General features: G+C 51.3%; 1 protein-coding gene across 1 annotated transcript in view; it reads left to right on the top strand.

Annotated features, from left to right (window-relative positions):
• Positions 1-1,136: 1,136 nt before the first annotated feature.
• The window catches only part of CDH5 (cadherin 5), a 32,784-nt gene continuing 16,478 nt past the window's right edge, over positions 1,137-17,442 (top strand). The window contains exons 1-2 of the mRNA XM_012554195.2: positions 1,137-1,265; positions 11,599-11,823. Coding sequence (XP_012409649.1) covers positions 11,623-11,823 — 201 coding nt within the window. The 5' untranslated portion in view covers positions 1,137-1,265; positions 11,599-11,622. The remainder of the gene's footprint in view (positions 1,266-11,598; positions 11,824-17,442) is intronic.

The raw sequence follows: 17,442 nt of genomic DNA, 5'->3' as shown, positions 1-17,442 counted from the left end.
TTTTTAAAGCTCCCCAGGGGACTCCCATGAGTGACAGAATCTGAACCCCCGCCCCCCACTTCCCAGCTTCTTAGCTCTCACAGGTTCTGGACCCACTTTCCGCTCCACTACCTTCCAAGCCCTTCATTGACTCTTATTTATCTCAACAGCCTTGTGAGGTTGAGACTATGATTATTTCCATTTTGCAGATGAAGAAACTGAGGTTCAAGGAGGGACATGACTAGCCCACAGTCACAACAAAACAGGCAGGACACCTGGATCCCTGCCCGATATTTTGAAACCCAACCAGATCCCACAACCCAGACTGGCTCCTTAGAGTTGGAACCCACCCCCACACCCACACCCCTAGGGAGAAGTCCATCTGGTCCCCTAAAGCCAAGAGTGGCTGTTTCCCATCTCCCTGCCCACCCCACCCCGGAGGTCCCTGAAGCTTCCCCATCACCGTAAATCTGTCCCCCAAGAACCCCAGTACACCACAGGGTCACAGGGGGGCCAGGTGGACCCAGGCTTGATTTCTGGCTCTGCTACAGGCCTGCTAGTTGAATGTTGTTGTTGTTGGGTGCCATCAAGTCTACTCCAACTCATAGTGACCCCGTGACAGAGTAGAACTTCCCCATAGAGTTTTCCTGGCTGTAATCTTTGCGGAAGCAAATCACCAGCTCTTTCTCCCGTGGAGCCGCTGGTGGGTTCAAAACAGCCGAACTTTCATTTAGCAGCAGAGTGTTTAACTGTTGCACCACCAGGACTGCTTTGCTAGGTGAATAAGTGCCTTAATCTTGCTGACCCTCAGTTTCCTGGGTTGTAAAATGGGGGTAATAACATCTTCATTCAGGGTTACAATGAGGATTAAATAGTGTGGTGCAGGCCCAGGGGCCCCCACGGACCAGGCCCTTGAGGTATTGGGCTCAGGGGCCCAGGGCTGAGATCTGGAGTCAGGGTCCGAGTTCAGCGTCCCACACCAGATACAGAGCTAGGCATCCGTGTGGACAGCCTGGCTGGGCGAGGTGGCCGCCCACCACAGGACCTGCCTATCTGCAGCCCGCCGGGCCCTCACAAAGGAACAATAACAGGAAAACATCCTGGGGGGAAGTGGGCCAGGGCCAGCTGGAAAACCTGAAAGGGCGGTCGCCAGGCCTCCCTCGCCTGCTGGGTGTGGCTCCCCCTGCCCCAGAGGCGGACGGCCAAGCCGCAGAGAGCTCTGTACCACACTCAGGTCTGGACGGACAGCCTGACAGAACAGAGGCGCCTCTCAGCCCACAGGCACGGTGAGTGAGGGTCCCCACACCGCATTCCACCCCAGAGCCACTACCATGTGCCCAGGATGGGAGGGTCCTCATCTTCCCCACCTCTAGAATGGCCGCATCAGGCTCCCAAGAGAGAACCGCTACTGGAGGGGAGACTGGGCCTCGTCCAGCTCAGAGCAGATGGGGAAGGTACACTCCCCAGTGCTGCCACAGGGCATAGATGAGGGCTTTGGGGCCAGGTGAGAAGGTGAGAGCTCAGCTGTCCCACAAATGGACTCTCCAGCTCAATGTGACCCCAGGGCCCACGGAGCCTCAGAGGCCCACTGGCTTCCATCTGTGCCAGGCTCAGAGAGGGCAGGATTCTTCCCAAATCACCCAGCACACCAGGGGCGGAGGACTGGCACCTACGCCTTGGCTCCCACTCTGTGCCCTTACCCCTCGGGAGTGGATTCACCAAGGCCTGACATCACCCCCAGCCCCAGCTCAGTTCTGTGTTGAGATACGAGGAAGGAGGCCAGAATGGAGCTCTGAGTCTTGTGCACCCTCTGTCAGCCAGAGCCCCCATTTTCAGGATGGGCACACTGAGGCTCAGCTCTGGGCACTTGAGGTGCTACCTGTGGAATTCCCTCCCCTCCCTTCCCCATGGGGGCTGACTATGTGCTGTGGAGCTGTGGTCAGGAAAATGACCTTTCCTTCCTCCCCTGCACACCCAAAGGCTGGGCCCAAAGGACTCGGGGCCCTCACATCTGAGGGCAGCCCCCAGGGACAGCCTTGAGAGAGGTGGTCTGGGGCAGAGCTTGGCTTGGACCCAGTTATCCTGGGTTCAGGTCCTGGCTCTACCTCTCGCTCCCCGTGTGATCTTGGGAACGTTACCCACCAGTTTACTTGTCTGAACAACGGGGATAGCAAATATTCTTGCAATTCATTGTGAGAGCTGGAGATACGCGCATAGAAGGTTCTCAGGCAATGGGGCTCCTTGTTTTACCATTATCAACAACACTGTGAGGTCAAGATAGCCTTTCTCCATTTCTCAACTGGGACAGCTGAGATTTGGAGGAGTTCAGTAGGAGCTGGCAGGGGGTCTGAACCAGGATCTCCTACCCCAAAGCCCAGGTTCTTTCTAGCAACCTCTGGCTTCTTATCTCTGTCTTCTTATTTGTAAAATGGGGGAAACTGTCTTTTCATGAGCCCATTAAATGAGGTGAGTGGTGTCCACATCTGGCAATGGGAATGACTCCGAGTAGGGAGATCCTTCAGGAATTGTGGCTGATTTATCTGCGACCCCAGGGCCAACCATGATTGTGAATGTCATGAAGGTTTGGGCCCCTGAGGTGCAGTCCGGGGCCACTAGACTGATCCCAGGCCCCGTAATGGATGGGTCAGGAGCCCTGCAGGTAAGAGGGAGTAGGTGGAAGTGAGAAGGTGCCAAGTCAGTTATTGCTTTGGGGAGCACTTCTGGGCACCTGCAATCTTCTGGGCACTGTGTTCGACCCCAGTGGAGGTGGGAGTGCAGGACCTCTGCCCTGTGTGGTGGCAAATAGGATTCTAATGGGACTCGAAGGGCATCCTGGGGACACAAGGCAGCCAGGGAAGCTCAGAGGACCTGGGCAGGCTGGTGGGGCTCGAGGGTTCTTTAGAGCAGGAAGTGCCAGCACAGGAGCTTTGGTTTGCCCTCGGGTGGCAGGCAGCCCGGTCTCCCCGCTCTGGCCTGTGTCCACCCTACCTGTGGGCCTCAGCCTGCAGGGCAGCAGATGACCCTCCGAGAGTCCAAGGAGTTGCTGAGCCCCCAGGCAGCCCCACTTCTTCTGGCTTCCTCTGGGGAGGAGGGTCTACTGGCCTTGAAGGGGTTAAACCACCCAGCTGAAGCAATTGTGCAGCTAAACAAGGGCCGGACATGAAAGCAGGAAGCCAGAGGGGGCCACACTGATTTTCTCTCAAGTTGATGACTCACAGCTCTGTTGCTGCCTTGGGGACACACAGTGGGCACAATGGCCACCAGCCCTGGAAAAAATCTCAGGCCCCTCACCTGCGTGGACCCATCCCTGTGACACCCATCACCTCTCTGCAGCCCCTAGGCAGTCCTGGAGGTACTACAGGAATCTCTGTTTTACAGATGGGACAACTGAGGCCAAGGTCTGAGGTCACATGGCTAGCATGAGGTGGAAGCAGGATATGAGCAAGGCTCAGCCCCTTCTGACCCTACAGCCCATGCCACATTCCATAGTGAAGCTTAGAGAGGGGAAAACCAGGAAGGATGACCCTGACAGTTCAGGTGACAAACTCGGGCACAAGGATGAGCCAGGAGCCTGATGCTCCTGGGAAAGTAATGTACTAGCAGACAGGTCCTGCAGTCAGGAGCTCGGCTTCTAGCTGGAGAGATAGTAAAAACCTGTCCTGACCCAGGTCCAAGTTGGGGCTGGATGGAGAAATCACCGAAGGCTTCCTGGAGGAAAAGCAGGAGCCCTGGATGCTGCAAGGCTTTGGAGCCCCTCCGCTCTCTGAGCCTTAGTCTTCCAATCTCTCTAGGGCAATTTTCCCTAAGGCCATTCAGAAACCCGTAGATTGTCTGCCTCAGGCCATGGTGGGAACGGCCAGGTCCTGGCAGGTGCAGATACTAGAAGGAGGGGGAAGCAGGCCTACAGGAGGTGGAAGGAGGACCAAGCAGGCGGTGAATAAGATTTCCTTCTGGAGAGGAATGGAGGGGAGGAGGAGATGGGCTCAGGGCAGAACCAGGAAACGGGGCCAGGCATGAGTCCGCTGGTGGAGCCCACAGCTCCCAAGCTGGAGAGGGTGGGGAGATGGGGGGGTGGAGACACCCACACACTTACTAAGGACCTACTGCACGCCTGGCTTCCCACCCAAGATCTCCTTTAAACGTCCAGTCCAGAGAGGCAGCCATGGTTGCCTCCATTACAGATAAGGCATCTGGGGCTCAGAGAGGGCAAGGGACGGGCCCGCAGTCACCTGGTTCATGAACAGGCAGGTGTGAGGGTATGTTTTGCTGTCCCCATCACCCTCTAGTCCTGCAGGGAGCACAGCAGGCAAAGTAGACTCCCCTGACACAGACTCAAAGTCAGGAAGCCCCAGAGGAGGCTGGAAAAGACTCCCTAGAGTGGGTGTTCTTCCCTTGAAGCTTGGAGCTGTCCCATGAGGAGACAGGGGGATAGACTGGACGACCCCCTGGGGCCCAGAGACCCCCACTCCACAGCTCAAATTTGTTTCAAATTGCAAACTAAGTCTGGTGAACTGATAATATCGACCTCAAAGATTGTGTTGAGAAGGATTCAGAGGCTGAGTTCAAGTCCAGTGGGAATAAACACTGTGATTGACTAGTGATGTCTGCCACAGGTAAGAAGTAGTAATTGGTACCCATGAGCTCTGTTTTGTCAGTCTTACCTTAGGAGATTCCCTGCACAGGGATAGATGCATGTTCATAGGAGCCCTTAAGAAAGATAATCTCATTGTTCCCAAAGGATCCAAATCCTAATGGCAATGTGTCCTACAATGTGATGGGTCATTTTTAGAGGAGCTATTTGGGGACAAAGAAAAGCTTCTTTGAATTATAACAACAATTATACCCGCTCTGGACACCCAAGGTGTTGTCTGCAAAATACGCCGATTTGTTCTTAAATCCTGTGGACCAGTGGCAAAATCAGAATTAGAGACCAAGCCAACCTGTCAGGCAGCAATGGGGACATCGAAACGCCAAGGTCTGGGGCCTTGAGTTTATACACCTGGATACTGGAATAGAGTGGCAACTTGGACCCAGGTGCTGTTGTCCTGGGAGACACAAGGCAGAAAGAAGTCAGAGATTCAGGCCAGGAAGGCAGAGGCTGTGCTGGGGCCGCAGTCAGTCAGAAGACCTCATGGAGAAGATGTCCTGGGGTTCGAAAGAAAGCATTCACCCAGGAGTCCCAGCAAATGGTTAAGTGCTCAGCTACTAACCCAAAGGTTGGTGATTCTAATCCACCCAGAGGCACCTCGGCAAAAAGGCCCAGTGATCTACTTCTAAAAGGTCACAGCCATTGAAAACCCTATGGAACACAGTATTCCTCTGAAACACATGGGGTCTCCATGAGTCAGAATTGACTCTATGGCCATGGGTTTTTTTTTTTAAAAACATTCACCCAGGGAACACAACAAGGAAGGGTATTCCAGATAGAGCGAACAGCTTCTACAAAAAGCCTGCTCTTGAGAGGAGGAGCACTGTTTACTCCAGAAACTTCTATCTCCCCTCGTGTCTGGCAGGGTCAGGGAGGTGGGGGAGAGAGGAGCTGCAGGGGTGATCAGGGGGCACACCTTGCTGGGCCTTGAATGCTGGCTCAGGAACAAGACTTCACCCTGCAGATTTGGGGAGCCAAGGGGGGGTGGTCAATGGGGAGAAGTTCAGCTCTAAGGGGAGTTGAGAGAGTGAGGCTGTTGGCAGAACCCCGATGGGAGGGGATGAAGCCTGGGACCCACAGGAGCAGGTCCCAGGACCTAACAGCCACAAACCAGGAGAAAACACCAAAGGGCAGCTCATAGCTTCTCACTCCCGCCCCCAGCACCCCCATCCTCTGGCTCCCAGGGCCTCACCCTTCATCCTTCCAGGGTCTGTGGCTGTCAGGGCCCAGCTGTAAATCTGGAGCTCGTGGCAGACAATTTTGGAGTCCCTAAAGAGGTGTGGGGGTCATTAGGGCCAGCCCCTGGCCTGGACTGAGGCTGGAGCAGGTAGGGGTGGGCCAGTAGTGGGGAGAGTGACCCAGGGCCACCCAGGGAGCCGGACCGCAGCTCGTGCCCCGCCTGCAGGCATACCTCCTCTGTGTTCTGGGCCATCTCCTCCACCCACTGCCGGTCCCTCATCCCTGACCCGAGGCCTCTGGTCAGAGTCCAGAGCCAGCAGGAGGCTGGGCTGGGACGGAGCGTCCTATCCACCCACCCTCTGGGGCTTTCCCTGGAGCAGGGTTCAGCTGCCAGATCTCAGCTGAAGGCGGGGTGCTGGGCGGGGCCGAGGGGCCAGCCTGGGTGGGCAGCTCTGCAGGTGTTGGCGTGGGTAGATGCCTGTGTTCCCGTAGGTGTGTTGGAGGGGTAGTGTGTCTGCGTGATCTGAGGATATGGTGTGTGTATCCCAGATCTGGAGCCTTCCTCTGCTCCCCCACCAGGGCCCTCCAGCCTGCTCAACAACTCCTCAGAGACCAGACTTGGCCCTGAGGCCCAAAGGCTGAGCAGGGCTGGTCAGGCCAAGTCGGGAGCAGCTCAGTGATCGGGGGCAGGACCAACCCAGGGGCATGGGTTCAGGCTTTTTAGGGTCTATTAGCTACAAAACTAGGGGGTCCAAGAGAGCTCCAAAAGGAGCAGCTCCAACCCCTCCCTCTCTTCCTTTCTCTCCCCTCTGTGTCCCCAGCCCCTCTTTTTGACATTGTAATCTAGAGGGTACAGGGCTGAGCAGACCTGTCAGCCCCTTCAAGGCCAAACCTCAGAAACGGATGAGAGCCCACAAATAGTGGGTCATCAAGAGAAGCAAGACTCCCCCCTGGGACTCAGATCCCCAGATCAGTCAGTGGCCTCTCCTCCTCTATCCCCTCTTCCAGTTTCCCCTGCCCGTCACACCCGGTCATGGGGATGGCACGGGACCGGGCAGTGTTCCATTCTGCTGGGTATGGGGTCCTCAGGGGTTGGGGGCCGATGCGACGGCAGCCAACAACAGCAACGTTTTTTCACGTGGTGAATGCCCGTCTCTCCCGCGGGGGTGGAGCTGGTCGTCTCCCCGTCTGCAGTGCAGTGCCTGGCACATAGTTGTTGCTGTATGCCTTCGAATCGACTCTGACTCATGGTGACCCTGTGTGACAGAGGAGAACTGCCCCATAGGGTTTTCTTGGCTATAATCTTAATGAAAGCAGATCTCCAGGTCTTTCCCTCATGGAGTCGCCGAGTGGGTTCAAACTGTTGACTTTTAGGTCAGCAGCCGAGCGCTTAGCAATTGTGCCACCAGGACACATTAAGAAAACCAACAAGCTGTTGTGTCGAGTCAATTCCGACTCATAGCGACCCTACAGGACAGAGTAGAACTACCCCATAGAGTTTCCCAGGAGCAGCCGGAGGATTTGAACTGCCGATCTTTTGGTTAGCAGCCGAGCTCTTAACCACTGTGCCAGCAGGGCTCCTCCCAGGGAGCATAATAGGTGCTAAATGAATGTTTGTTGAGTGATTGCAAGATCCCAGGGACTCCAGAGAGGGCTTCAAAGAAGTGGTGACATGTGACCTAAAGCTTGAAAGATGAGTTGCATTTTCAGGCAGGAGAGAGAGAACAGAAAGTGCAAAGGCCAGGAGGGTGTGACGGCGCCTGGCTGGTGTGGGGAACTTCCGTCTTGTGGGTGGGGGCTGCTCACCAAGCACCACTGAGACCCACAGGTAACTGGAGAGGAGTAGACACGGCACAGGACCCCAGTTCTGTCCCCAGGGTGGCCTGTTGGCTCAGCCTTGGGAGCCACCCCTCAGCCTTCAGCCCTGGCCCAGTGTTCAGGTTCTGACCCCAGTGGCCTCACCCACCGTGGACACACAGCCCTAACCCTGGGAACTCTCCAAGGTCCTGACCTCCCGTCAGGCAGGGGTGAGCCCTGCCATCCCAGGGTTTTCAGAGGATCCCTGCCCTAATGCTGAGTTCCATGTCACCCGCTAGAGGCTTTGGGCCACCCACTCTGTCCTCTGATTTGGAGCCCCCAGGACCTACCCAGACTGACAGAAGGCACAGAGGGCCTTCCCTCACCCTCAAATCCATTTTTAGATGCTCCAAAGGCCTCTTACAAGGCTGCAAGGAAAGGGGTGTCACCCTGGATCCTGGGTGACAGGGACATAGGCAGGCGCCTGGACTCTGTGTGCCCTGCACTCACATCTGAGTTGCCAAGTGGGACCACTTGGCTCACCACTGCTGTCAGGCAATTCCCGGGCTGCTCAGCTAGGGGTTTCTGGGCACAGGAATCACTTCCAAAATCCTCAGACCCTCTGGGCTTCCGTGAGGCCCAAATCCACCCAGCAACATCCAAGTCTCCTCAAAAGCTTGGTGAGAGCAACCAAGAGACATGACTCTTTTTGAAAGGAAAAGGGTGGCAATAAATCTTGCCCAGCTGCCACACCAACCACGCCTCCAGAGGCTTCGGCCCAGGGGAATTCTCTTTCCTACCATGGCTACAGCAGACCCTGCCGGCCCCGACTTCCTCTCCATCAGCAGAAAGAGGAAGAACGATTGTCCAGCAAAATCCTTTTTGCTCAGCCCCCATTTTGGTGGCCAAATTTCCAACACAAAAGGCAAAAAGACACAGAAAGGACCCTCTGAGACTGGGTGTAGACAGAACCCAAAATTTAGAGAAAGGTAGATCTGGGTGAGGGTTCCAGATCCACCACTTATGAGTCTCTGGGCCTCGGTTTCCTCATCTGTGAAATGGGGATGATAATTTCTACATCCTGGGAATCATGTGGGAATTAAACGAGAAAGTATATCTGAAAGGCAGGCCCTGGGAACAGTTTATCATTATTGTATGTGAATGTGAACATCGCTCCAACCTCGGCTTCTGTCAACACATCTTTTTTCTGCCTCTGACCCTCCTGCCTCCCTCTTATAAGGACCCTTGTAATGACACTGGGCCCACCCGCATAAGCCAGGATAATCGTCCTATCACAAGATCCTTAAACTAATCTCATCTGCAAATTCCCTTTTACCATTTAAGGTAACATAGCTACAGATTGTGAGGATTAGGACATGATATTTTTGGGGGTCCATCAGTCAACTCACCACACCAACTTGGCCACCTCTTCTTGCACCCTACTCCCCCTTGCTTATTTCTATCTGACCCAGGGGGTCTCCTTTTGGTTCCTGAAACTCACTAGCCATTTTTCCACCTCAGGGCCTTTGCACCTGCTGGTCCTTCTGCCTGGAATACTCTTCCTTCCCCTGGCATTCTTAGGGCTGACTCTTCACATCACTCAGATGTTGGCTTAAATGTTATCCCCTCAGAGAGGTCTTCCCTTTCCTCAAAGTCTCAGCCAGCCACCCCCTCATTCTCTGTCACCCACCCCCTCGTCATCCGCAGAGCATCTCTGATCTCTAGCTGATGTTTTTCCTCATTCACTTATTTTCCTACTGTTCTCACAACAGTGAGCACTCCCTGAGGGCAGGGTCCTGTCTGCTGCCTCACTCACTGCTGCACCTTGATGCCTAGCATGGAGGAAGGCATACAGTAGGTGCTCAAATCCTGCCCCAGAAGCCTGAGAACACTCCCTCCCTCTTTCTCAGTTTCACTTCTGTTTGTTTTGGCTTTGATTTTTTGTTTTTTTGTTTTTGTCACTTCTCACTTGAGGGAGGGAGAAAGAGCCCAGACTTGCAATTCCTTTCAGGGAAAGAAGGAAATGACCCACAGGGCCTGGGCCCAGCAAGGCCAGGGCAGGGGTCATGCCTGCCACATCCCCTGAGTCAGGACCAGCTTCCAGATCAGGATCCCTGACCCCCGCCCTGCCATTCCCTGCTCCAAGCCTTTGTCCACTGCCGTTCTCCTGCTGGAACACCTGCCCTTCCTACATCCTATTTCAAAGGGCTCCAGATATCTTCCCATTTGACCCCCTCATTTATGACTGAGGAAACTGAGGCCCAGAGGAGGAAGGGTCTCCCCCAGGCACATGGCATCTTCATTCTAGTGGCCTGCTCCAGCGTTTCTTTCCCACTCCCCGTAGGGTCCCACTTCCTCCTGGGCCAGAGGCCAGTCCGGAGGGTGGAGGCCTGGATGCTAAGGTCAGCTTTCACTGAGTCCACGGGCGCCAGTGGCTCAGGGGAAATGTTACCAGAGTTTAGAAATTCCTGTGCTGTACAGAGATCCAGCATCCTCCTTGGGCTGGGTGGGGGACAGCTGGGGGAGGAGTCCTCATTCGGCACCCCGTGGGCTCCTGTCTCCTGCAGGCACAAGCCCTGGTTCCCGCTCCCATCCACCCACCCTCTACTCCTGCCCCATCCCAGGAGCCACAGGTCAGTGACACAGGGACCCAGGATGCACGGCTTGATGGGGTCAGGGCTGAGAGGGCACAGTGATGGCCAAGGTCACAGCCTCTGCCCCCTGTGGGGCAGCAGGGAAAATCCCTATTCCTGGAATTCAGGATGAAGCTGGCCCTGGTCACTGGGAGACCTCAGCTCCTGGCCCAGGGTGATCCTAAGTGCCAAGGCTCCAAAGGCACGCGATCTGTTCAGTTGCACAGGGTTCTGAGCTTAGAAGGTCCTCAGGCTTAGTTTAATGCTCTGCTGTCTCCATCTTGAACTTCTCAATAATATTTGACAAAGGCTTGTGTTTTCATTTTGCACTGGTCCCCGCAGATTATGTAGCTAGTCCTGCAAGCCCAGACTCTCACCCTTTTACCCCCTTCCTCCTGGAAAGAAGCAGATGCTCATGACGTTGGTTGCCATGTTGACTGTAGGTGCCACCCCTGCCCTTGTGACAGCTCCTAAACCAATCACTTCTGGTGACTCTGGGGTCAGGGCCTGACCCTCTGGCTTAAGACGTGGGTTTTGAGCATCAAAATAAAGCTGCCACAAGGACTTTCAGGCTGGCTAGGGGGGGCATTTGTGTTCAAAGGGAGCCTTTTAAGTCCTACCCCATGGGAGCTGCTAAGGCAAGGAAAGGCAGTAGGAAAGAGCATGAACTTGGGGGTCAGACAGACTCAGAAATCCTGACTCTGCTCCTTGCAGGCTGTATGATCTCAGGAACATTGCTAAACATCTCTGTTCCTCAGTTCATCCATAAAATGAGGATTCTACTTGTACCTACCTCGAGGGCTGTTGGGTAGATTAAATGAGAGAACACACGTAAAGTGCTTGATATGGTGTCAGGCAAACAATAAGCACACAAGAAACTTTGGTCTTTGAAATCAGTCAGACTTGGGTTCCATTCTGAGCCCTACCAAGTACTTCAGGGTGAACTTAATTTCTCTGTGCCTCGGTTTTCTCATCTGTAAAATAGGGGTAACCTGAGGGCCTATGGCACAGGGCTTTGAGAGCTACCATCAGCACAGCATCAGCATCGTCTCCTCCTCTGTGAAACCCTTCTAAAGCCCCAGGATGGGCCAGGCCTCTTCTCTGCGCTCCCAAACCCACTGTGCTTGCTTCCATCTGAGCACACGTGACAGCACCAGGCTGGAATTGTTTCTGTGTCCGTCTTTCCCCCACTCCAGACTGGGAGCTCTTTGTGGGAAGTAGCAGGGTCTGGTCTCACTGGTATCAGCAGAAAGTGAAGGATGAAGGGGTAAACAGATGAAAGAATTTCAGTTCTCACTGGGAGCTGTCCACACCCTAGGGCAGTGACCACCGTCCCCTGATGTTGACTCTCCTCTTTCCCAGGTCTGTCCCTCTGGGAAGATACAGATGCTCAGGATGCTGGTCGCCACGTTGGGCACTTGCCTGGGCCTGCTCGCAGCAGCTGCAGCAGCCACAAGTGCTAACCCGGCCCAGCTAGATACCTCCAGCATGATGTCCTCCCACCGGCGCCAGAAGAGAGACTGGATTTGGAACCAGATGCATATTGATGAAGAGAAAAACACCTTGCTTCCCCATTATGTGGGCAAGGTAAGGCTCAAGCTCCAGAGCAGGAGAGGCCTTCAGCAGCCAGCCCATAGTGATAGCGGTAATGATGACGGTGGTGATAATAATGGTAAAGATGGCAATAGATATCATGGTGGTAGGGGTGGAGATGATAGTTGCGGGGTGATGGTAATAGTGCTTGAGATGATGATGATGGTAGATGTGGTGGTGGAGGTGGAGGTGGTGGTGGTTGTGATAAGAAATGGGAAGGCAGGGGTGATGACAGTGGTGGTGATGGTGGTGGTAATGGTGGTGATGTTGATGGTAGTCACGGGTGTGGTTAGTGATGGTGATCATGAAGGTGGTGATGGTGGTGGTGGTGATGGCTGATGGTGGTAGTGGTGGTGGTGGTGGTGATAGTGATGGGAGTAGTGATGGTGGTCACAGGTGTGATGATAGTGATAGTGATGGTGATCATGGAGGTGGAAGTCGTGATAGTGGTGATGGTAGTGGTGATGGTGGTAGTGATGATGAACACAATGGTTCATTTTCTCCCAGACCTTTGTCCGTTAACTAGGTATTGCTAGTAGAAGGGTCATCCCTTACACAGGCTGAGGAGGCAAGCCTGGCCTGGGAGCTCAGGACTTGGGACAGAAGCAGCGAAGCTGCCATTAAGTTTTTCCATCCAGAGAGGTCAGAGATACAGTAAGCCCGAGAGAATGGGGAAAGCTTGTGAAGCCTCCTACAAAATTGTGCTGGTGACAAAGTGAATTATCTAGGCCATAGTTTGCCCACTCTTGGTCTAGGCCTCTAAACTCCTCAAAAACCCCTTTCTCTCAGATGATCTCCCCCAGGTTTCCTGTGACCCCACACAGCTCCCCAGATTCCAGGAAGCCCAGAGCAATGTGCCTAACCAAAGCCTGACCTTCAGGCCAGTGCCTAAGGCTGTAACCCTTATTTTATCCCCCTTTAAGGCTTGTCCATCCCAAGCCCCCCTTCGTAGAACTTGGAGCTAATCTGAGTGACTATCAAATTGTCTTACTGTGTCAAACTGTTGTTGATGTCAAAACTTTCCTAAGTCTTTGTACAACAAAAACTATAAAACACTGCTGAAAGAGATTTAAAAAGAAATAAATGAAAAGATGTTCATGGATTGGAAGACTTAATACTGTTAAGATGTCAATACTACCCAAAGCAATCTATAGATTCGACACAATCCCAATTAAAATTCCAACAGCCTTCTTTACAGAAATAGAAAAACCAATCCTCAAGTTTACATGGAATGGCAAGAGGCCCCAAATAGTTAAAACAATATTGAAAGAGAAGAACAAAGTAGGAGGACTCACACTTTCTGATTTTAAAACATACTATACAGCTACAGTAATTAAAATAGCCTGGTACTGGTATAACAATAGACACATAGACCAATGGAATAGAATTGAGAGTCCAGGAATAAACCCACACATCTATAGTCAACTGATTTTTGACAAGGTTGCTAAGTTCATTCAGTGGGGAAAGAAGAATCTCTGCAATAAATGCTGCTGGGAAAATTGGATTCCACATGCAGAAAAATGAAACAAGATCCATGCCTCACACCATACACAAAAACAAATTCCAAATGGGTTAAGGACCTAAATGTGCAAACTAAAACCACAAAATTCTCAGAAGAACAAGGAGGGGCAACGCTGTCAGGCCTAGCTTTCAACAATGGATTATCTATTATAATAACAAAGGCACAAACAGTAACAGACAAAATAAATAAATGCGACCTCATAAAAATTAAAAACTTTTGTTCATCAAAAGACTTTACAAAAAAAGTGAAAAGACAAGCTACTGACTGGGAGAATATCTTCGGAAACCATATATCCAACAAGAATCTAATAACCAAAATACATATAAAACTTCAATGACTTAACAACAAAAAGACAAACAACCAATCATAAAATGGGCAAGGGACTTGAAAAGACATTTCACCAGAGAGGACATTCAAATGGCTACCAAACACATGAAAAGATGCTCAGCGTCATTAGCCCCCATTGCCGTCAAGTCGATTCCAACTCATAATGATCCTATAGGCAGAGTAGAACTGCCCCATAGGGTTTTCAGGGAGTGGCTGGTTGGTTTGAACTGCTGAGCTTTTGGTTAGCAGTTGAGCTCCCATTAGCCATCAGAGAGATGCAAATCAAAACCACAATGAGATACCATTTCATTCCCACTAGGACGGCTAAGGGAGCCCTGGTGGTACAGTAGTTAAAAGCTCAGCTGCTAACCAAAAAGTCAAAAGTTCAAATCCACCAGCAGCTCCTGGGAAACCCCATGAGACAGTTCTACTCATCAAAATCAACTCACAATGTGTTTGGTTTTTTTGGTTTAGGAAGGCTAAGATAAAAAAATAAAAATAAAAATAACAAATTTTGGCAAGGATGTGGGGAAATTGTAACCCTTATCCACTGCTTGTGGGAATGCAAAATGGTATAGCTGTTGTGTAAAACAGTGTGGCAGTTCCTCAAAAAACTAAAAATAGTACTACCATATGACCCAGCAATTCCACCCCTAGGTATATACCCAAAAGACTTGAATGCAGAGACTCAAAAAGAGACGTATACACCAATGTTCACTGTAGTACTATTCACAATAGCCAAAAGGTGGAAACAACCTAAATGTCCATCAACAGATGAATGGATAAACGAAATGTGGTACATGCATCCAGTGGAATACTACTCAACCAGTAGGAGAAATGAAGTCTTGATACATGCTACCGTATGGATGGAGCTTAAAGACATTATGCTGAGCAAAATAAGCCAATCACAAAAGGACAAATATTGTATGACCTCACTTATATAAAAAGACAAGAAAAGGCAAATGTATAGAGACCAAAGTTTGTTAGTGGTTACTGAGGCAGGAGGGTGAGGGGAAAAAGGGGGTTAAAGGTGATGGAAAAACCACATTGATTAAGAGTATTACACAGCCAATTACTGTAATTGCTGTCAATAAATTGTACATCTGTAAAAAGTTGAACGGGCAAAGGTTGTGTGATGGATACATTAAAAAAAAAAAAAAACTATCCTAAGTGTTACCCGAATAGGGTCCATGCCCTGGAGCAGTCAAGCCAGTGAAACATACTCCAAGTCAGAAAGAGTGAGAAAGTTTTAATTGAGGATGCATACACCACCCGGGATCTGATAACAACACAGGCTGTCTCTATGGAGTCCCAAAAGGCATTTTTACATTAGAGTTTATATGAGATTTTTACAAAGGTTAGAAGTATTGTTATACATTGTAAGGTAATTACAAGAGACTCTTTATCATACTAAAGAGATACCTGCCAGACATTTCCATATCTGACATCTGGGCCCTAATCTTTCTGTGGGGGGTCGTAAGCCACAGGTGGCCGGACAGAGCAAAACAAAGTTATTAACAAAGGTATGCGAAAAGGAGAAGGCAAAGAAAAAAAAAACTTACAGGTTTATCATGGCGTTAGTGATGCCAAGCTCTCAGTCGCCCATTCTGAAAGGGAGAAGATATGCTGTGGAGTATTAGGGTCACATAAGTCAAAGAAATAGCCCTAGTGGTGGAATTTCACAACAATCACAGGTAGATGTAGGGGGTATTTTGAGAGTTTTCAATGAGAAGGAAAGTTTCTTTCAAGGGCATTAAAATCTCACCAGGTCAGCTTCTTGGAACCAAAATGTCAGCTCCAAGAGAAAATGGATCAGTGCTGGTAAGAGGAAGCTGTCTTAGTCATCTAGTACTTCTCTAACAGAAATACCACAAGTGGATGGCTTCAACAAAGAGAAATTTATTCTCTCACAGTCTAGTAGGTTACAAGTCCAAATTCAGGGCGTCAGCTCCAGGGGAAGGCTTTCTCTTTCGGCTCTGGAGGAAGGTCCATGTCATCAGTCTTCCCTTGCTCTGGGAGCATCTCAGCGCAGGAACCTCAGGTCCAAAGGGCACGCTGTGCTCCTGACACTGCTTTCTTGGTGGTATGAGGTCCCCAACTCTCTGCTTGCTTCCTTTTCCTTTTATCTCTTGAGAGATAAAAGATGGTGCAGGCCACACCCCAGGGAAACTCCCTTAACTCCCTTTACATTGGATCAGGGATGTGACCTTAGTAAGGGTGTTACACAATCCCACCCTAATCCTCTTTAACATAAAATTACAATCACAAAATAGAGGATAACCACACAATTCTGGGAATCATGGCCTAGCCAAACTGATACACACATTTTTAGGGGGACATAATTCAAACCATGACAGAAGCACAGTGCTAAGTGCCGTGCTGGGTACTGGGAGACAATAGTGGACAAAGACAGGCATGGTCCCTGCCCTCATGGAGTTTGTGGTCTAGAGCAGGGGTCAGCAAACTATGACCTGTAGGCCAAATTCAGCCCACCACCTGGTTTTGTAAATAAAGTTTTATTGAAACACAGCAAAGCCCATTCGTTTACAAATTGTCTATGGTTGCTTTTGTGCTATAATGTCAGAGCTGAGTAGCTGTGATAAAGAACTTACGGCCTGCAAAGTCAAAAATATCTATTATGTGGCCCTTTACACAAATAGTTTGATAACCTTGGTCTAGAGGGACAAGCACACATCAGACAAAGAATCCCACAAACAGCTAGTGGTGATGGGGGAGCCCTCTGATCATAGGCAAAGAGGCTAGAGAGAACCCTTTGAGGGGAGGGTCCAGTCTTGTCTCTGCACCAGAAATGCCATAGAAGGAAGGGCTTGCTGGGGAATTTCCACTCACAGCCCCACCCACAGCCAGCTAACTATGACCCTGAATCCTCCCAGGAATGACTGGGAAATTTAAATCCTTCAACATGGCCAGTCAGAAACCCAGGCCCAGAGAGGGGAAGACACTTGCCCAGGGGCACACAGTGAGGCCAGGACAGAGCCCTAGGAGAACCAAGCCCTAGGAGAACCAAGGACTCCTGACCCCTGACATGAATGTGAACTCCATGTCATAGAGGAAAAGGTCATCGACGCACCTGTGTCCCTCCCAGTGGAATAACTGTGCCATGACTCAACCTCTTTAGAAAATTTATGGTGAGTCAGTGAGAGTCAGCGGAAAGTGGGGGCACCTGCAATATGCACAGCCCTGCCAGGCAGCCTCAGGAAGGCTCACCCGAGGATCTAGAGCAGCCGGAAGAGCGTCAGGCCTGGCGTCACTCACCAGCAGCATTCACTTGGCACCAGATGTGGAGCCAGGGTTGGGGATAGAGGAGCCACAGGCAGTCCCCACCTTGGGGTGGCACAGGGGCACCTGGGAGAGGCAAGGACAGGGCTCCGAGGGTCACTTCCAGATCCCAAGAATGTAATGCGAGGGAAGGAAGTCCCTGTTTATTGAGGCCAGAGCCCCAAGCCTTTGTTTACAGACCTGGATGGACAATGGGAGCAGGGCTGAGAAGGCTTTTTAGTCCACCAGTATGGGTCATCGCGGCTTTTGGCATTAAGACGTTACGTCCAATTATAGTGATATTAAAACAATTGAAAGGAAGGAGAGCAGAAACTTATATTCAAATGAAATTTTATGCAGAACTCCAATAAAACAGATCAAAATTGCCTTGCTCCCCGTTACCACCCTGTCCACATGGGTCTGAAGGCACTCGCCCACCCAGAACCAAGTTTGAAAACTGCCATCTTATTCTAACTCCGAGTGGC

Source organism: Trichechus manatus, unplaced genomic scaffold (genome assembly GCF_000243295.1).
Source record: "Trichechus manatus latirostris isolate Lorelei unplaced genomic scaffold, TriManLat1.0 scaffold00014, whole genome shotgun sequence".
NCBI lineage: Eukaryota > Metazoa > Chordata > Mammalia > Sirenia > Trichechidae > Trichechus > Trichechus manatus.
This window is presented reverse-complemented; position numbering and strand designations above follow the sequence as displayed.